Source organism: Myiozetetes cayanensis, unplaced genomic scaffold, assembly GCF_022539395.1.
Source record: "Myiozetetes cayanensis isolate MyiCay16 unplaced genomic scaffold, myiCay2020 scf2-11, whole genome shotgun sequence".
NCBI lineage: Eukaryota > Metazoa > Chordata > Aves > Passeriformes > Tyrannidae > Myiozetetes > Myiozetetes cayanensis.
This window is the reverse complement of record NW_026087411.1, coordinates 84,567,195-84,588,591: the sequence shown is the minus strand read 5'-3', so window position 1 is coordinate 84,588,591 and position 21,397 is coordinate 84,567,195. Positions and strand designations below refer to the sequence as shown.

The 21,397-nt window shown below is 38.8% G+C and overlaps 1 protein-coding gene across 1 annotated transcript in view; it reads left to right on the top strand.

The window, feature by feature from the left end:
* KCNQ5 (potassium voltage-gated channel subfamily Q member 5) overlaps positions 1–21,397 on the top strand; it is a 279,875-nt gene that overhangs the window by 224,568 nt on the left and 33,910 nt on the right. Inside the window, exons 4-9 of the mRNA XM_050316089.1 lie at positions 3,213–3,388; positions 3,832–3,957; positions 11,485–11,595; positions 13,519–13,614; positions 16,864–16,958; positions 18,494–18,520. Of these exons, the coding sequence (XP_050172046.1) occupies positions 3,213–3,388; positions 3,832–3,957; positions 11,485–11,595; positions 13,519–13,614; positions 16,864–16,958; positions 18,494–18,520 (631 nt within the window). The remainder of the gene's footprint in view (positions 1–3,212; positions 3,389–3,831; positions 3,958–11,484; positions 11,596–13,518; positions 13,615–16,863; positions 16,959–18,493; positions 18,521–21,397) is intronic.

Genomic DNA, 21,397 nt, shown 5'->3' with positions numbered 1-21,397 from the left:
ATCTACAAGGACAAAAATACAAGAGATATTTCAAAAGAGTGAATAAAATCATCATCATGGCTGAAGACATTTAAGGTTTTGGAAGATCATACACAACATATTAGCTTGGAAAAAGAAAAAAAGGGGTAAATGTGCCTCAGAAACCTCTGTCTTATAATTAGAAATCACAGAGACGTTTGGAATTATGTTACCTATTACTCATTCTCACATCCAAAATTTCTCTGGTGCTTTGCAGAAAGGTATAGAGTTAAAATTGAGGCCCCACTAAATTAGTTGAAATATTACTGTTTAATTCTACCTTTTCCCACTTTTTATCACTAAAAGATAAAGAGGAGAATGTCGATAAAGTTTGGTAAAGCCTCCTTAAAATACAGAAATACCATGGAGGTTTTAGTTAAATTCATATGGAATACGAAAGAAAGTTCAGAACAGTATTTTACTCTTTTGATTTAAAAGAGGGCAAATGCCACCTGAGGCATACTATATAAAAATGTGGCAGGGAGAAAACCATAAAGTACTTAACTTTTCTTTTTTTACAGGCTGTGTTTAGATAAGAAAATCAAGAAAGTTTAATATACTCAGAAGAGACTTTCAGCTGTTACAAACTTTTCTTTGGACTTTGATTCCATTCCAAGAAGGGTTTATTTTGATTTATCTTACACCTGTTCCTAACAAGTTAAACTCCACTGAAATAATGTGCCCGCCTGCCTTCCCTGCTTCCTAGGGAAACACAGCCAGGGAGGGCTGACTTAGATGATAGACACACTCTTTCCTTCCCTATTTCCAGCCTGAGGAGCTAGGGATGGGGGTTGGGGCTGTGAAGAGTTGAAGACCATGGGAGGGCAAGGTGTGAAAACCTCCAGCAGCCAGGGGAGGTTGTCTTCCCTTCAGCTGTTTTTCAAATAAGTTCCAGTGCATTTTCACTTCCCCTTTTTCCTCAGCCTTTCCTCCCTTTAGGGAGAGTCTCATCTCTACCCTCCGGACAGGAGGGTATACACAGATAGATAACTTCTTTGGACCAATGCTTTTAAGAAAGGTGAAAGAGAGCTATGCTGCAGTTGACTTTGTCCCTCATGGTCAGAAGGGACCTGAGACCCTTGGTGGGGCAGAGGGCTCCCAGCAGTGCAGGGTAGATACTGTGTGCTGGTAAAACTGGATTAATTTGAATTTTTTGCAGTGGAGGGCCTCCATAAAACTATTTTATAAAGAAAACTGTCAGAGCTCCTAAATAAGTAGGAGTAAGGGCAGGTGCAAGTTACTGATTTTGTTTAAAAATTTCCTGTTGGAATTAGTTCAGGGTAACCAAAACCACCAGTAAGCATTTTAATAATTTCTGGACCAAATGTATAATTCATAATATTTGGGTGACCTTTTTTTTTTTTTTTTTTTTTAAGTTCTAAGAATTATTTGCAGGAATGTATGCTGCTTTCCTAGTGATCTCTGATTTGCTGCTGGCCAGTCACCACTAAATAAAAATGAATGTTACGTGGCTGCTTCACTTAGACCTGCATGGGACAAGATCACCCTGCCATCATGTTAGTCACCAGCGACGCTGCTTCTTCTGCACAGTCTGTACTGTTCAAGGCATTCCAGCACACTGTATGTGAGCCTTGGATACAAATAAACACAACTAAATATAGAGGTTTGCTTTTAGGTGGGAACATGTGGGATGAGTGTCTATACTTCCAGTATAGTCAATTGAGATCTAGGGCTTAATTCAGCAGAGTACATAGAGGTGTCCCCTGTTACATGATATTCCCTGCTTTCCAGCGACTTCTCCAGAAGAGTACAGGACAAGAAGCTTTCCCAGGTTCAAGAGCATAGCTGCCAGATCTAGGAGATGTCTCAGATACCTTAAGGCATCTCAAATGGCACTGAACAAATAAATTTGGGCAGCTGAATCAAGCCTTTTTTGTACCAAGCCTAGAGTGTGAGGCAGCTGAGCAGACAGCAGGAGCCCTCCTGAGGATTAGCTGCACCTCTCTCAGTTGATATGATTACCTTGTGCTACATGGGGAGTTTAAACACCTGCTTCACATGTAGATGTCTAAATTTAAATGTCTTCACATGGAGTTCAATCCCATCCTATCTAGGTACAGTCTTTCACTGCTTGGCTGTGGAGGTGTAAGAGCTTGTAAGAGCTATGCTTGGGACAAGATGAATGTTTATACCCAGGACAAAAGAAGCAAAACTCATATCAACAAGAGCTTGCTTCCAGTTCTTCAACGGCAGACATGGTTTTAAATTTTCCTTGCATAGAAACATACAATAAGAAACCCAAAGATTAAAACCAGGTATTTCTTACAAAGGCTCTTTAAGCTTTTAAAGATGGTTAGGAAATTAATCTTGAAGTGAGGAAGTAACACAGAGCTTGTTCTGTGTTTTCCCACTCTGTGCACACCAGTGTGTCCACCCCAATCATCGTAAAAGAATATTATGCCTTCTCACAACATCCATGTTCCATCACTCTGCTGCTTCTCCTCATCTCCCCGTAAGTGCTGTTCTGGCTCCAAGGGCAGCTGGCAGACTAGCTCATGCACACCAGAGTTTCTCTAACAGTCTGAATCTGTGACCCAAAGAAATAAATTCTAACACTTGCTGAGCTTCAACAAACTTTCCAGGCTGCCAGCTGAAACAATGCTTCTGAGTACCCAGCGCTGTATTTCCTCTCTTCCAGGAAATGGTACAGCAGGGGAGTTGAGTCCAGAAACTACATGCCTCAACCACGTAGTGTTTGTTCTCATAGGAAATTAGTACTGTGCTTGTAAGTCTAATTCCACTAGACACTCACCTCTGAGATTGCTTCATTATTTTCTTAGCTTACTTTTCTTTTTTGGCTTTTTATAGGAAAGTTGCTATGGGGAGATATATAAATGGGAAAAGTTCTGATCTATCTACTGATTTATACAGTTTGTTACATGAGGTTTCAAAGCACCTACATGAGGTTTCTTCAACACTGCTCCTCTTATCCATGTGTTTTGAAAATTACTACCCTTAGTTTAACCCTTAGTTACCCTGGAGGCTCCCAAGGTAGTTTTTGGCACCAGCCCTGACCTCACATCCCTACCTCAAACAGGAATCTCAGTGCTTTGGATTTCCACCCACTACAAGAGTCTCTCTTTTCATTCAGCTCCTTGATTTGGTTCATGTACATATATGTGCTATTTATTGATTCTTGGATATTAATGTTTTCTGTAATGTATTTCTTTCAGACATCATTGTTCTCATCGCTTCAATAGCAGTTGTTTCTGCAAAAACTCAGGGTAACATTTTTGCAACATCAGCACTGAGAAGTCTTCGTTTCCTACAGATCCTTCGTATGGTGCGTATGGACCGAAGAGGAGGCACTTGGAAATTATTAGGTTCAGTAGTTTATGCACATAGCAAGGTATGTAATCCTAGATACTAATTTTGTCTGGTTGACATCTTCACTTGATGTGATTTTCAACAAGAGGCCAAGGAAATAAACATTTATCAGTTTTTAGCAGAATACCCAAAATTTTCTGAAATAACATCCATTTTAATGTGAACTAGCACAAATACATCAGGCCATATTTAATGCTAACAGTCTTTAAGATATCTTGAAAATGTTGTCCTTGATATACAGTTGTAATTTATTATTTGTTGGTGAAGTTGCTGAAGCATCAAACCATAGGAGTAGATCCAGTCCACTTTCAGAGAAAATTTGTAGCCATAGGGAACCATTTGACTTTTAACTGCAGAAATGCCAAAAAAAATATATAGAGGGAGTTCTTTTAATTATGTCTTCCTTAAGATACCGTTCTGTTCAGTCTTTAAAGTGAATATTGATATCTATTTTCTTTTATCTAGGAATTAATCACAGCCTGGTACATAGGATTTTTGGTACTCATCTTTTCATCTTTCCTGGTTTATCTGGTGGAAAAAGATGCAAATACCCAATTCTCCACATATGCAGATGCTCTCTGGTGGGGCACAGTAAGTACAGAAAAATAACGTAACTCTTTAACTAGTATGCTAAAGTGCCATGAATTTCACCTACTGAAGACTTTGACTCAGTGCATTCTTTGGTAAATTGTTTTCACTGGCAAAAAAACTTGTCTGAGAAACTCCTTCCTCCAGCTATTCATTTGTACATCGACAGATTTCAGCCTATCCTGCAGAACAGCTGTTTGTGTGCTTCTACTGTGATCCAGACCACTAAACTTCAAGAGAAGAAAGCGTTGTACTTTTTAACCCACAGTCTTTCAGTAATATAATTTGTAATATGGCCCCACAAAGATCTGCTTTGATACAAATCAGAGAGCTGTAAGCTGCAGTGCAGGAAGAGGAACAAGTGTCAGGAGAGAAAGTGGGAAAAAAATCTTTGGCTTTGTGGTGAAAGGAAGAATATTATCAGTACCCTTAGAAAGACGTTGCTTCTCCTTCCTCCGTACTTTGAGTACAAAAAGCAAGAATATGCCTATTCTGGTTTAGCAATGTTATTTTTTACAGGTATAAAAGCCTGATTTACTTGACATCATGTTTAACTATCAAATCATCTGGTTTTACTTTGTTGAAGTCTCTGGATTCTTACTTAGTACTTCTTACTTTACTTAGATGGTATCTAAGTACATTCCTGACTGCTTTTCTGAAAGATGGAGGATTATATGAATGCTTATATGGTTAAATAAACTAGGCTTTAAATGAGCAACAAAAGGCTAGGTCTGAAGGTTTTATTTTCTTATTTTTTAAATTTCTTAATGTGTAGGGTTTTTGCTTAAGAATGCCCTGTAGTGATCCAGACTCCTGTACTGTGCAAGAGTTACTTAGGCAGCTTAAGAAATCTGACCCCAAATAACCTACAGCAAAGTTTTTGTCAGGCAGTATAAAATGGCTTTTCTTTTCCTTCTGATGCAGTAGAACAAACACATTGTGCTCTGAGAAAGTCTGGGTAGTGAAATGATACCTATTAATTAATGCTGAACCTATCTAAATAACCTCATAACCTGGAACACTCATTAGTTTTCCTGGAATAAGTGCAAGACCTGAACCAGTCTCTGCTACCTTTTCTCATCATAAGGGTGCACAGATGGAACTTTCTCACCTCAGACCTTCTACTGACAAGATTTCATCTAGATAGTACTATCTGCAGATTCAGAGTATGCACCCATGGACTGTGAAAAAGTCCTTTCCAAACTGTTGGGAAGTATTTTTAAGAAGTTTTTTCTACATTTTAAGCTAAGATCAAGGTCATTTACTATTAATAAGGGTAGTTTTTGAAATTTGTTCATCTAAGGGCTAGTCATTTGTTGCATGTCTTCCCTAGAGACTATATATCTGTGTTATCAGTGCAAAAATTGGGAGCTTGGAAAAACCAGACCTAGTAAGTCTTACTTGTGCATTTGAAAATATACAAAAGTATTTTTTCTTGAAACTTGTTGCTTTAGGGCATCAAGGCAGATCTATAATAAATACACATTTTATCCTGTAGTCCAAACACATGTAAAATTCATATTGGTTAGAGCAATGAGAGAAGGTTTTGCCTTCAGTTGCAACACCGTAATTTATTTTGTTTTACTTTTCTTCAAAAGATCTAGATTTGCCTTAAAGCTTACTAACTTTCCTGTATTGACACAGTTGTGAAGCATCTGGCTTGGCATGCTTGTGTCCTCACTAAAGGGTACCCTGGCTCTGGCAGGCTGAAAACACCATTGCCCCTTTGGGGATGGCAGTGGGGATGTTGTCCTGCAAGAAATGCTCCTGTGGCAGTGCACCATTTTGGGAATGGATGTTTTCAGACATTTGATTCTCTGGAAAACACCCTCTGCCTCTCTGCAAGATCACGTGTGACTTAGCTTTGCATAGGCAGGAAGTTTGGACTGAGCAGAGGATTGTACCCACCTGCTAGCAGGGAACGATGGGGGAAAACATATGCACAAGGAACGAGAAATTCCCAGCAAACTCAGACTTCCACTCTGACATCTGACTCAGGCTTGTGTTAGATCCAGATCCTTCTCCCTGAGCAGCTCTAGCAGCAGGAACAAGCTCTTTATTTTAGAATTTGCTTCTGCGCTACCTGCTGACTGCTATTTTTTAAGGAAAAACCCTGCTAGGAAATAAACATTGTATAAAGTGGTGCTTAAAATATTTTGTACACTATGAAGTGAAAATGTATGACTCACAGGTTATATAAGTAGTGCAACTGAGAAAATAGGAATCTTGTCTAGATTTCAGCAGGAAAAACAACAAATTGTGATAAAAACCCCGCAAACAATATATATTGTACATTTCTATATCTTTTCTTCTTTCCCCAGTGTATGACATGGATACATTTAAATTTTTAATGCACTTAAGCAAGTGCACAAAGTTACTGGAAATCAATGTTCCCCTTACCTGTTTTTTTTGCTACTTTAATAATAGTATTTTTTGTATAATATGTAAAACAGTATGTGGGAAATACATAATGTGCTTCTTAGTCATGGTTGTTTTTACTGCCAGAGTAACCCACATGAAGATTTTTGAAAAGGTCAGATTGTGTGGCATTCTAGGGGAAATCAGTGCTTTGTCTCATTGGTTTGTTTATTTGCAAAAGTTTTTCTAACTAAAACCACAGATTATCTACCAAATGCTGGACTGAATTCTGTCATGGCAGAGGTACAAGAAAGTAAAGACACTACTGAAGTCAGGCACAAATAGTTGCCTTAAATTTCAAACTTTTAGAGGCACTACACCCCTCCTTACAGGATCAGCCTGGGCATACTGCAATTAACCCATTCATGAATTCGGATTATTTGAGGGCCATACCCTGCTATGGTCATTTCACTGACTCCATTTCTGAAGCCCATATTTTCTACATTGAAATGAAAGGCAGGATAGGGCTTCCAAATTTACATATGAATACTCCACTGTATTTGCAATTGCATGCTGTACTGTGCAACCTGCAATTTAAACATCATGCTAGTATTACTAGTGTGAATATTCTTGTAGTTCGGGTCCCCACAGCGCTGCCTTACACAGCAGTACCCAACAGTGAGTATTATACGAAGAGCTCAAGTTCAAAATTTGCTTTGGCAGACAGGGTATATTCATTTAACAGAAAAAAATAACCTAACTATATGGGAACAAAAGGTCAGTTAAAAAAACTTAAGTGTTTCAAAACAAACCATGCATGGTTTTCAGAGAAACTCTAGTGTTATCTAGAACTGTGTGCGTTCATAATGACATCTAGGTTGCACACTAATTAGTTTTACTGCAAATGCAATGCAATTAAGGTTCCTGTCTCTTTTACACATTTGACAGAATTAGTCTTAATAAACCTTTATTTTCTAGTAGTATCCAATGGTTACAGCTGGAGTACAGAATGGCTCTGGCACTCTACAGTGACCTGTTGGTGAACGGAGCATATTACAATGAATAATATTGTCACAATGAATAATATTGTCACAATGACTAACTCATTTGAGTTAATACTGATGACACTTTTCCCATTTAATGTAATGATAGCATGAGCAAACTACATTTTTTTCAGTTAAGTGATGTCAGGTAAAGATTCAAAAGGTAGGTACTGCTAGGAGAACATAAAATGACATCAGAAAGAAATATTAGCATAGAGGATGGCCTCCTGGGCCCTATCTCATCTAATTGAAGTCATCTAAGTTATATAATGGCATCCATTATTATATTACCTCACTTATATTAGCATATTTATTAGCTCCAGCAATGAGATAACAAAAATTCTATCATCATTGTGAGTTTTGAGCCTGACCAGGAGATAGTGCCTGCCTTGGCTGGTCTGTCCAGGCACCTCATTTAGAGGAGTAACAAAAATGAAGTGGTTTGCATCTGATATAAAAGACAGGATCCAGCTAGCTCACTTAACCATGCAGGAGTATGATTCAGGTGACTAAACATAAGCATACAGTACCATCAAAGATCTGTTGGAGAGTCTGCTGCCTCTCCTGTAGGTGGTCCCTCTACAGATGCCCTAGGATATCTCAGGTGGTACTACATTTTAGGATAGGATGAGTTACCTGATGGAGGAATCTCTCTTTACTTTGTGCATTTTGCAATGACCAGATCGTGCTAAACGCCTAAGCATTTTATTTTTCATATTGAGTGAAATTAATCTACAAATATGCTCTAAAAGGTTTGATTTATTTTCCTGGTTTAGGCTGTGGTGATTAGACCTGGAGCTGCTCAGCAGGTGTCTCCAGAAAGACATGATTTACACACATTGTTATTTCTTTTACTGTATCTTCTCCTTTTTTTAAAATTTTTTTGCTTCTTTTGATCAAGTCTCTCAAATAAACAGCATGTCTCTAACTACCTTCACAAGTTTGCTACTACAGATTTTGTAGTTCTGTTCCCCAGTCACTCTGGGCTGTGCATGGTACCTCTGATGCAGTCCTATTGTGCTATTGTCCTTGCAAGATTGTAATCCCTGAAAAGTCCACAAAAATTTCCTCCAGCCACCTTTGACTTTTGGTTACTTCTCTCTTACCCACCTGTGGGATCCAGCCTTCCCTCACAATGCTAGCTGTAACTTCTGTCTGCTTCTCACAGCGATGTCTGGAAATTTCATGTCATGGTTTCACATCAAGTAGTTTTCCACAGCCTATACAGTTAATTTAATTTTAGGATTATGCCAGTCAGGGCCTGGCCAGTGGTTTAGTCATTCACTTCCAACACTTACAAAGATGTGGAGATTCCTGAACTTGACCCTGAAGTTGTCCAGATAAACATTTTCTTAGTTCTATGATAGGAGGAGTATAAAATGAAGATCTAACCCATTTGTTCAGTGTTGAGTAAGACAGTACAGCACAGTGCTGACACCTATACACCCATGTAAAGGCCTCCCTGAGATAAAACCACTCAAAGTGAGCAAGAACCGACTGATATTCTTAATCACAGACTGATACCATTAAGTACTTAGTACCTAGAAGATTTGGGAGAAAGACTTTAATATGATCTTATTATTTTCTTTGGAGAAATTCCAGACACACAGTCTGTGTGACTGCTCCTGGTTTTGGATCACTCTCAGATGTCAGGTCCCAAAGGTTCAAGTTTATCTTTTACTTCTTTGGAATACTGTTTGATGGCAATATCATTAATGTGCAGATGACACTTGGTTCTGTTTCTTTCTCTTTAGCTCAGGCAGGAGACATCTCTGTACTTTCCAGTGTCTGGCAGAGATAGGGAGTTGGACAGAAGCCAAGATAGTGGGCTCATTCCAGAGCTCCAAACTGCTTGGCAATGACTGGCCTGGAAACAAATTTTGAGGAAGTTTTATTCAGGGATTAATTTGTTCAAGTGCTTCACTGCTTTTGGGTTCTTAATAGCCTCAAACTGTTTTGCAGTTGTCCTCTGATGTGAAGAGCTGTGATTATCTTCTTCAGGAAACAACAGAAAACCAAATCAAGCCCCTCTGCCAGGCCAAGTGCATGGCTTCATCAGCTCACATCTGCCAGAAATGAGGGAGCTGCATTCTCATATCCCTTCCTCCTTATTGCTCCATCTCAGTCACTCGCTGCCTTGTGCAGTCTCTGGAGCTTGTTTGCATATCCATGAGCTGACACAACTCACCAAAGCAGCAGAAGCAAACCACGCAGAAATGTGGATCATTCTCTCCCCCTTCCTGGGTGGCACTGGCTCACCAAAGAGCCCAGTAAAAGCCAGGAACAGGGGAAGGGGCAGGGAAGCAAAGAAGAACAAGGAAGGAGAGAGAGACCTAATACTCATGCAAGGTCATGTGTCTATGACCAGTCTATCATTACAAAACTTGAGACTTGATAACCACTTGAAATTTCAGCTGCAGCAGCCTGAATTCATCTCTCTCACTCTTAGTGTCTGACTTTCTCAGGGTAAATTACACCCGCAGCTTGTTCCCAACAATGGGAGCAATTAAAAGCACTGTTTACTATCTACAGAGTCCTAAATAGTTGAAATCTAATTACTTCCAAAAGACTTTCCTTCTTTTGTCCCGTGGTGACCCCAACATTAAATAGAATTGTTTTGGCCATCTTGCCTAGGAATGAACTTTGAGGAAGCTGGAAGCAAAATAATGTCTCTAGAAGGCAATTTCCTGAAGAATTCATTGCTGCCAGAATATTTGCTAAGCCTGAACTTGCCCACATTTGGTACACTATGTAAAATAATTCACCATGCACATGTTCCCCCTAATAACAGGCCCTGGAGTCCTTGGCATTCAGCCTACTGTTGTCTATCTTTGTCTTTTAACATCTTGTACCGTTGCCTGAGCACGCGCTCCGCAGCCTCCCACTCAGCCTTCGGAAATCCTCTGCTCTGCCCACACCTCCTCCAGCTGCCCACGCCAGGCAGCCATGTGAGCCCAAACTCCCCAAGGTGGAAGTGCAGAGACTCAACTTTCTCCCACCAGTCCAGTCCACAGGTTTGGGACTGATGTGCCTCCCAGGATAAGAGTAGCCTGGAGGACAATTCCTTGGGTCAGGGAAGATCCTCAGCCACACACACACATGAAGCCCTAACCTTTTGCCTTCAAGATACTCTCAGTGAGCCACACCCATCCACCATTATGTCAGTGGCATCTGCCACATCGCTAGTGACCTGTGGTCAACAAGCCACATGCAGCAAGCCCTCCCACCTGTACTAAAATCCACCATGGACTGCACTGATGCTGAGCAGCAGGGGTGCTGGCTTCCACAGAACTGCTTTTGAAGCATCTGTATGCTGAGCCTCTGGTTATACTCACCATATGAAGGGATTAGGGGTGCCTTCCCTTTCTCTTTGACCTCTGTTCAGGTAGGTCTGAGCTTACATGGTCTAACAGCCCAAGATACCTTTGCATTGTTGCTGAGTATTAACCTTTGGAGCTTAATGTCACGAGTGATACAGGTGTATCTAACCCTGTCAGAAGGAAGGAGAAAGGACCAGAAAGTTCTTAAAGTTCCTCCCACATTTTGATTAGGTTTTTTTGTGTTTCAAAAGATAATACACTTCAAATTGTACTGATGGGCTTGTAAAAAATGCAGCTGCTTCTTGCAGTTCCTTTGACTTTATATCATCTGCAAGCATTCACTTCCCCCCTGACGTATTTTTCCAGTATGATGTCTTTGTAAATTATACTTGTGTCGTTGTGCAAATACATAGTTATATTTCCCTGCAGAAAACAGGTGAAACTCCTTTACATCCATGGAAAAGAACACTTTTTTTCTGCCCAGCTTACATAATTTCCCTTCTTTTCCGTCAAATTTGTGATAAAGACTTTCTGGTTTTGGGGGTTTTTTCACTTATTTATTGCTTACTTAAGTGTTTTTCTCACATTTATTATTTATTTCAGTTTTATTCAATCATAAACAGTTTCAAGTTTTCATAGCAAAATGTCCTAATGTTAATTTATTTATGTTTGGGTTTTATAGAAACAACTATATATTCAATATGTCTTGAATTATTTAGTGGAAATGCTACTTCATGCAATGTAAATAATCTACAACTAATCTGTCAGTGACTTCTGGTAAACCACAATGTTCATTGACTTCTTTTTAGATCACATTGACAACCATTGGTTACGGAGACAAAACTCCTCTTACTTGGCTTGGAAGGTTGCTTTCCGCCGGATTTGCTCTACTTGGCATTTCTTTCTTTGCACTACCTGCTGTGAGTATGCCTATAAAATCTGTAAGAAGATAATAGAAACTTCTGTAGCTCCTGCCACTGCTATGACACAAAAAGCTGAAGGAAGCTATCTACATGAAGAGCAACTGTTTAAGGCTTATTGCTCTGTGACAACACTACTGAATTGCTACCCACAATCCAAACAAAAGGTCTGGTGTTGTTGCTGCTTTACTTTTGGTTTTTCAGTTTCTCTGTCATGGACAAAACTAGGAAATGTTCCTAAATTAGGTTGCACACTATTGTGTAAGGTTGAAAATACCTTCCTTTTTTATGAATTGTGCCTTATATATTAATAATTTTCTTTCAATTTTTTTCAAAGCAAAGCCAAAGCGAAAGTATATTACATGTTTTTCTGAGTTAGATTATACTTAAAAAACAAAAGGTGAGATATTTCTAATAACTTGTCTTGTATGACCATGTTCAGGCTAGCAACAGAGAGTAGAAGATGGCTTTAAATCAATTAAAAGTTAATATCATTGAATGTAAAAAATGCAACCATCATTTTCTCTGAATGATTGTAAATAAACATTACAGGTTTTTTATATTGTTTTTATCGATGTTCAAGACACTTTAATGGAAATGAGAACCATCTAATGACTAAAATATAGTGTAGCTTCAGAAATAACTTCTCATTTCTGTGAGTGAATTTCCTTTCTTTTTAAAATTGTTATTAAATGTGTGAATTGAGAAGTGACATTTGTAATTTTTGTATTGTCTCCACTGTAACGCATTCTAATATTTTAATACTCAGATACATTATCTATAGATCACTATAAAACATGTCTGTTAGAATACTTCATTTGTTTTCAACCACATAGACAAACCAAGATTAAAAGTCATTTGCCAACAACATTAAATCATCTGGTGCACTGCATTTATTTCTTACTCTAGGTACAGCATTTCAGTATCTTTGGCATACTACAATGCATTATGATTATAATAATAATACATTACCTGTTTGTGACTATTTGACATTTATTGACTCCTACTGTAATTAATTCCTTTTGTCAGCTAGTCACCACTAACAAGAAAGTTAGTACTACAATGAAAAGATGAATAACCTATATTAGAGATGCCAGAACTTTTGTTCTTCATGTCATATCTATGTACAGATAATAATTTTCCTCATAAACACTTCTGTGCTGAATCTGTCTATAAAACAAGAGGTATGTGTGAAACTTATGCACTTCTAATAGTATATTATTCTGACTAAGAATCAAGCGGAAATATTCTTCCTTATAATGCAGACATACCCCAGCAGAATTATTACACTCCTTGCAAGTCAAGGAGGAAAACATTCTCAGCCTTTGGATCTGTTCAGCAGGAGTCAAATTTATCTTACTCAGAGTTAAAAAGGTTACAGTGGAAGAAGTTTCATAATCAACTCTTTTTCATAGCCTATAGAATGAACTGTGGGCACTATTTAGGTGAGAAAGAGTGAGAAAAAATGGTCTTAATTTGTTAAGGAAAGCATTTTTTAACTTTTCTAAAATCAAAGGTTATAATGACTATTGCAGATATGGACCGCATATACCTGGTGCATCTGCCAGCTGGTCATTTCATCATTCCTTACTTAAGTTCCGCTGAGTATTCCTGCTTGATTTTATAAATACTTATCTACATCTATCTCCGTGGCCTTTATAATTGTAGAAACGTAGCATAGCACAAACCCAGGTAGTGGTTGGGATGTCTGGTCATTGGTAGTGCCACAGATGTTACATAAGGAGTCTCCTGCTGCACCACGAAAGGGGCACTGGTGCTGTGCCTTATACTGTCATATACTGTCATAAATGTATTATCTGAAGCAATCATGTGGTGTAACATCTTCATAAAATCTTTGTAACTAATGATATATATTTGTTGAAAAACTACCTACACACCAATAAATTACATACTGTATTGCAGGGCATCCTTGGCTCAGGATTCGCACTGAAAGTGCAGGAACAGCATCGTCAGAAACACTTTGAGAAAAGAAGGAATCCAGCTGCAAGTCTAATTCAGGTAAATATGAAATCACAAAAAAAATAGCATGTGATTTAAAGTGCAAATTGGAGCAAGTCTTATTGTTTCAATTTAGAAAGTTTTGTGGAAATGAAGTTTAACAGATTGGTTAGTTTCATGAAATTACTGTGTTTAGTGACTGCTATGTGTTCCATAATTCTATATAGAATCATAGAATCATTTAAGTTGGAAAAGACTTATAAGATCATCGAGTTCAACTGTATATAGCATTTTTAAGTGTAGTTTTCATGTTCTTCTATTCATGTTGAAGAAACCAAGGCAAGGATGACAAATGCATGCCTGCAGTTAGAAGATTATTTGGGAAAAGATCCTTAGACAATCCAACTGACAGTGCAGCACTCTTGCCTATATTAAGCTACTTTTTATTTACAACAGGCTTTAGAATGTTCCAGTGAGTGATATACTTGGTGAAGACAAAAAGTGTCCTGCACAGAGAATTGCTTTCACTATTAGTCAATTCTAAAGATGGAAATGTAGGCAATAACAATTCCAAAATATCTGAAATTCTGGGAAATTGTTTCAGCTCCAGTATTGACATGATGGTGCAGATCAACAAAAAGTGACATGATATGTGTTAAGCAGCTGTTTTGCATAGGTTTTTTCCCTAACTTACAGTCTCAGTTAAAAATGAGAAAATCCTCTAAAGAATGATTTTGCACCCAGCTTTACTCTACTTGATGCACTGAGGAAAAAAAGGGGGGAAATAAGCTTCTAGAGTCCTGGTTTATTTATTATATGGCTTTTAATTTTGAAATAATAAGTCCAAAAAGAAGCTGAGGATGAATATGCTAGAGTTCCATGTTAAGTAGAGGATAGATGCCAGACTGTCTTTGAAGCTTTCCTACAGTTAATAAATGTTTTCCATTGTTACTGTTCAATTATTATCACATAATAAATATTTAAGATTTAATATTTGTTAGAATAATTAATAAAAATAAGTCCACTCCTTTTGTGTCTATTGTACTTTAGAATGACTGTCTAAAGTATTTTCTAACACATATATTCTAATCTACTTCTTCCAAGCTTGGTTGCCAAAGGAAACATATAATAGATTAAGGTTTTGAATGTAGATATTCTTATTATTTTATTTATATATTAGTAAGATTATATTAGTAAAATAGCATGCTAAATAGATTACCAGTATCTATCTGACTGATTTCAGAGAGTGACTCCCAACAGGTAAAATTATTGTGAAAGGAAAACATCTGTTGTGTGATCCCATGATGAAGGCTGTTCAGCACTCACATGTTCAATTACATGTTTAACACTTTCAGTGATCCAAAAATTAATATAAAATTGTTGCTAGATGTATTTGAGGGTGGAACAAGGCTGACAGAATAGGAAGTATGAGGACAGGCACATAGGAATAAAACCAAGGATGACTTGGGTGACTTTAGGGTGAAATGATTCCTGCCAAATGTCTTAATACAACAAATGCAAAACTTGATCTAGAAACAGTGAATTCAGATTATTACAAGATGCCTCTATCCCAGTATTAGTGTCACCGGAAAGGATTTGATGACCACAAGAAACACAGAGGAGAAAGAGCAGGAAATGAGGGTCAAGAGCTTCATACAAGTTCCCAGTATGTTCCTCCACCTGGTTTTATTATAGTCCTTAGATACAGAACCACAAACATAACAAGAAGAAAGCTGTTATTACCACTGTAGTGTATGATGATGCTCATATTAATATACTACCTATCAGTACAGCATCTAAAGTTTGTAAGTGAGACTGGAATATTGGAGAAAGCAAATAAAACATTGGAAGAAAATGAGTCAAGTACTGGAGAAAATAAATGCAGGATGTGTCTGAACTGCATATCATTGTGTACTGTAATGGTGCTCAGGTTTTTTTAAATTGTCTGTTCTAGATATTGATAATGAACTAATATGGAAATCAGTGTGGCAATCTTGTCAGGATAATGTCTATTTTCTAATCAGTTACTCTGTAGAATTAGTTTGTGCTAACTCTTCTGTTGCCACAGATAGACTGTTTGCCAGGGCCTTTACCTGACCTAAAGATAGCTGTAGAAAATGTTTCATATGGGTATACATTTCTCAATTCTTTAGTTTATAAGAAATATTCAATGTAAAAATTATTTTAACATAATTCCAGAGAGGAAGTCCTGGAACCTACAGGACTATTAAATGTAGCAGACAGAAACATAGCAAGTAACTCTGGATATAAGGCAAAATCAATTACTTTCAAATTAAAAATAGTGCAGACATTTTTGACAATGGGAATGATCAATGAACTAAGCAAGTTACAAAGTGAGTGACAGGTTCTCCATCTGTAGATGAAGACTAGGTATGTTTCTGGTAGATATGTAATAGGAAAACACAGGGTATTAGATTCCTTATAAGAATACCTAGATGACATATAATGGTTGACAATATACAGGAAGCACAGATACTCAGCTAGTAAATACAAATTAATATAGTTATGCTGACATCAGGGAAGGTGTTCCAGCTTGTGGAACAGAGGGTCTGTCTTACTATCTATACCCAGATACAAATCTAAGCAGTAGATACATTTTCAATGCTGTTGCTTTGGTTGCTCACCTTTGAAATTATTAATTTTGTGGTTTTAAACATTTAGCAGTGTTTCAAACCTCAGAAAATGTTTCTCTTTTCTTCTAAGTGGTTTTTGCCTGGTTTTTGTTATAATTTGCAGAATGTATTATGACACTTTCTTTACCTCAGACTGCAAGTTTGTGTGGGTGTCCCCTGTGGACTTGTCACAGATAAATCCCTGCAATGCCTTTCTGAGTACCTTTATATCTTCTGGTGCTTTCATGGAGCCAGTAAATCTTACCTCACCTGTAAAGTGTACTGTGATTCACAGAACTTTTGGTATGTTTTTACTGGTGCTTCCTAAGTCAACCTAACAGAGCACATTCCAATCTGAGCAATATCCCCTCTCTCCGTAGTCAGTGAGGTGGCATTGTCACTTCATTTTCTTGGTTCCTCTGTGCTTTTCTATTGTTTCCCCATACCAGGCTTCCTGGCGGTTTTATTCTACTGATGTCAGCCGAACAAACCTGACAGCCACCTGGCGATATTATGAAAGTAACCTTCCTCCCCTCAGGCATGTATCAGTGCTATGAATGATAAGAGAAAGACATAACTTGTATTGGTGACTAATCTGCTTTTCAATTTTTTGTTTCATCCCCTGCTCCCTCTTGCCTTGTTTTTTCTTTTCTTTTACCACATATCCTGCACGTAGTGTGTATGGCGTAGTTATGCTGCTGATGAGAAATCAGTTTCCATTGCTACCTGGAAGCCTCATTTGAAGGCCTTGCATACCTGCAGCCCTACAAAGTAGGTACAAATACGGCAGCTGGTGCTGTTCTTGATGTCTGTTCGAGCTTATAGAGAACTAGTGTTTGTCTGTTTCGTCTCGGTTTGTTTTCTTAAATCCTCTCATTAAAAATTTCAACTAACAAATGAAATCAATATTATCTAGGAGCCTAGGACAGTGGGACAAATACAAATCATTGCCATTCATTGAAGAAATGCACAGGCATTAGAAACATTTTCCCAAAAAGCCACTTGGGCCTCAAGGTTAAAGTTTCACCCTGTTCAAAATTATCTTTAAGAAGGAAAATATTAACATTGATGCAGAGCTTGATCCTTGATTCAGTGGTGTGTTTATGCCTGTGCCTCTGTAAAAGGCTATAGCTACTGATCTACCTTTCCAAAGGAAGAGTACCTTGTGGTATTCTGAAGGTGAATGCACTGGGAAATATGCTTCTTTTTGTGATAATGTCTGATATATTTAGTATTTCCTTAGGTTCAAATATATATTCATTAGTACACACAGCCAGTGGAACATGACTCAAAAGACCCGATGCCACAGTTTGGCAGACAGGAAGTATTTGATATCCTACTTTGGGAGAGAATTCACAGAGCCCTGGCTGCCCAAGGCTTTTCAATAATTCAGTAAAAGATTTAGCAGAAGGTAGTGAGTTGACTGATTCAATATAGGGCACAGACCAGGAAGTAAAAGATACTTGATAAAGATCAAAAAGGAGAGCGCTAAGAGCCTTATGGGAAAGCTCTGATAAGCATCCTAACTGTTGTTATTGCAGACAGTGCAAGAGAATTAGTGGTTTCTCTCAAAGCTGGGTGATGAACATCCACATGACAGTTAAAAGGTAATTGTGTGCCAAAAAGCTCAGCCAAAAGGAAGTTTGGCTGGGTATCTAAAGCTGATCTTTGAATTTCAAAGAGTTGACAAGAACAGAGCCGTAAGTAATCCATTACCATAACTGTAATTCCAAAATTCTCTAAACTAAAAGGAGCTTTTAGATTAAAAGTTACATGGAATATTGATTTTCTTACATATACAAACAGGTTGAAGGCAACATTGGTATAAATGGATGGATATAAAATTACATAAATAATGAAGATGTATCCCAGATAAAATGTTCTAAAATATGACTGTCCCTCAAAACTGTATCTACATGTTATTTTAAATAAGCATATTGCCATGCTATCATAAAATTAAACCTTTTTATTTACCAGAAATAACTTTATCTAAAAAGAACCTACAGCTTTCTGTTATATACATGTCAGCAATGCATTTTGCCTAAGTGCTTTGCCAACTCAGTCTGCAGTGGTATGTACTAAGCATGTTATGCATGTGTTAAAACTACCAAAAATTTCTTTTCTGGAAGCATTGTAGTTATGAGTCTTGCTTGAATGTTTTTGTGGTTGCAATGTTATGTTTGTGTTGTACACCAATTAAAGTACCCATTTACATTTATCATATATCTAACATTATCTGTAACTAAGTAGTGTGATTACTATCTGCATAACAATTATGTTTTTCCCTCCCACTCCCTGACCTGAAGAAAAGAACAAGGGGAATCTTCTGGCAGGTTTGTAGTTCCTTTATTTCTTTTATCTGTGAAATTGCTGCTTTCTAATGGCTTTTAGATGTCTCGAATTCTGTGCAATAGGTTCAGTGAACTGTAACTGTTGAGAGATAACAATCAAAAAGTGTGTGTGGGTTAACTCATATTAAGAGACTAATGCTGCTGAAATTTGCTTCTTTGTCCCAGTTTTTATGTGGAAAAAGTAGGCTTTTTTTTACATTTCTATTCCCATGTTTTAACTTTGAGGGGCTCAGGTTGAACAGTGGCAGAGCAGCCAGTGGAGCAGCCTCCCCAGACCCAGTGCCTGGGCAAGGACAAAGCCCCAGCTTCTGCCATGAAATCGATGATTCCTTTCCAGGAATCACAGACATATAGCTTAATTTGGCTTTGTGAACAAGCCCACCAGCCCTCCACTGCAGGGGAAGGACCCTCCAACAGGGCTGGTTGGATGTCACCTTGGCAAGGGTCTGTGCTGCCCTGCATGAGTATCCTCAGTGCTTCCTCAGTACCGTGACTCCATGTTTCCTAACTTTTCTGTCATCCTCTCTTAAGGAGTGTTTTGGGACATGGCAGGTGGGGGGAAAGCAGGACTGCAGTGGCTCACCTGCTCCTGGCTGCACGGTTTGCACTCTCACATGGTGCAGTTCAGGTAGAGGAGGCAACCTGGTGTCTCCTAAAGCAAGCACCACTGCTGATGGCTGGGAGGGCAGAAGGGTTTGCACCCAGCCTAGATGCCAGCTGAGGACTGGATGCCTACAGCAGGCACAGGCAAGCCTTGGCAGGGCTGTCCTTACCAGGTAAATAAAGCCCTGGAAGTGCACATCCTAAGGCCGTTGGAGAGAATGCCAGTCTTTGCTTTACTGATAGCCCAAACCCTTAGGAACAGGAAAGGACTCAATGGTTACAAGAGAAAATACTCTATCTTAGAAACTCGCTAGGGATGGGAATCAGCAGGTATTTGGCAGCTGGCACTGCAGTATCAGCATGCTCAGGGAATAGCAGAGTTTACCTACCAGCAGAAAACACTGAAAAGCCAGGAAAAAAATCTTGGTTACACATCAGTCCCCAAAATACATGCACCCTAGGGTTGCACTGTGGTTCACTGTTATTCAGTCAGGGATTGAAGTCTTCACATTTCCAGGTGGCTTCTCTGGCACTTGCCTCCATCCTCTTCCTCACAGCGCATGCATCTGCTGTTAGTGTTGTAGTAACTCAAGGGGACAGGATTTGCTATGTCAGTTCTGTGACTTTTCATATACATATCCTCCATAGGCTTGCTAGCAACATATTGGTCTCTTTAAATTATTACAGCTGGATCCAAACTTTTTGCACTCACTAGCTGTATTTCCCACTCTTTCAACAGCAACCTTTAAAATTGACGTTTTGAAAGGTGAAGCTGAAGTTGGCAGCAAATGAGTACATTCCCCTAAAACTGTGACTTTTGCAGAGGGGCAAGGCTATTACCAGTTGTACCTATGAGTACTTAAAGAGAGAAATTTACCTACAGTAACTGGAAGCTAGATCCAAAAAAAAAAAAAAACCACAAACAAACCAACCAAACATCCAGCTGCCAAAACATGGTCATAATTCATGCTCCATATTAGTGATAACTGTTGTGGCTTTAAGAGAAGTCAGTGACTTAACCAGATTTTTTCACTTTATTTTCACTGAATGGAAGATCACAGAACCACAGAATATGATGAGTTGGAGGGGATCCACAAGGATCATGGAGCCCAACTCCTGTGCCTGCACAGGACCATCCCCAAGAGTCACACCATGTGCCTGAGAGTATCACCCAAACATTTCTTGAACTCTGTTAGACTTGGTGCTGTGACCACTTCCCTAGGGAGCCTGTTGCAGTATCCAACCACACTCTGGATGAAGAACTTTTTTCTAATATCCAACCTAAACCTCCCCTGACACAACTTCAGGCCATTCCCTTGTGTCCCATCACTCCTCACCAGAGAAGAGATCAGTGCCTGCCCCTCCTCTTCCCCTCAAGAGGAAGCTGTAACTGCAATGAGGTCTCCCCTTCTCCAGACTGAACAGACTAAATGACCTCAGCCACTCCTCATACAGCTTCCCCTCAAGGCCCTCCACCATCTTCATTGCCCAAATTGTGGTGCCCAAAACTGCCACAACATTCAAGGTGAGGCTGCCCCACTGCAGAGCAGAGCAGGACAATCCCTCCCTCGACCAGCTGGCGATGCTTTGCCTGATGCCCCCCAGGACACGGTTGGCCCTCCTGGCTGCCAGGGCACTGCTGACTCATATTCAACTTGCCATCGACCAGGACCCCCAGGTCCCTTTCTGTGGCACTGCTTTCCAGCATCTCCTTCCCTAGTCTGTACATACATCCATGGTTGCCCCATTCCAGGTGCAGAAACCAGTGCTTTCCAAGGTGTTTGTCCCTTCAGAAACTCCTAATTAATATGTGCACTGCTGTAAATTAGTGCATACGTAAAAATGATCTAGTTAGCTCCTGAGATCCTGGTCTACAGTAAAAACCCTACAGACCACTCTGCGCCTTTAAATAAGTTGCTTTTTGTCAGTGGCTGTTTATCATTCTTATGCTTACTTATTACTGTACTTTTGTATCACTGAAAATATATGTGGTGTATGTGGTCTTTTGTGGCAAAAATGTAAGTACAAACTGCTGCAATGTACTTTGAGAGAGCTGTTCTCAACTATTTAACTTGTTTCTTCCTGCAATGCTAATGCATGGGATGCTATGTGAACCAAGTAAGCTGCTTGTTTCACTCTTTAAATGAAGATATGTTTGCACAAGTAGTGCATTGGATTTCTTTCTCTTTACTTCATTCTTTTAACAGCAGAGAAAAACTTTTATTGCTTTAGATAAAAGTTACTTTCTTTCCTACC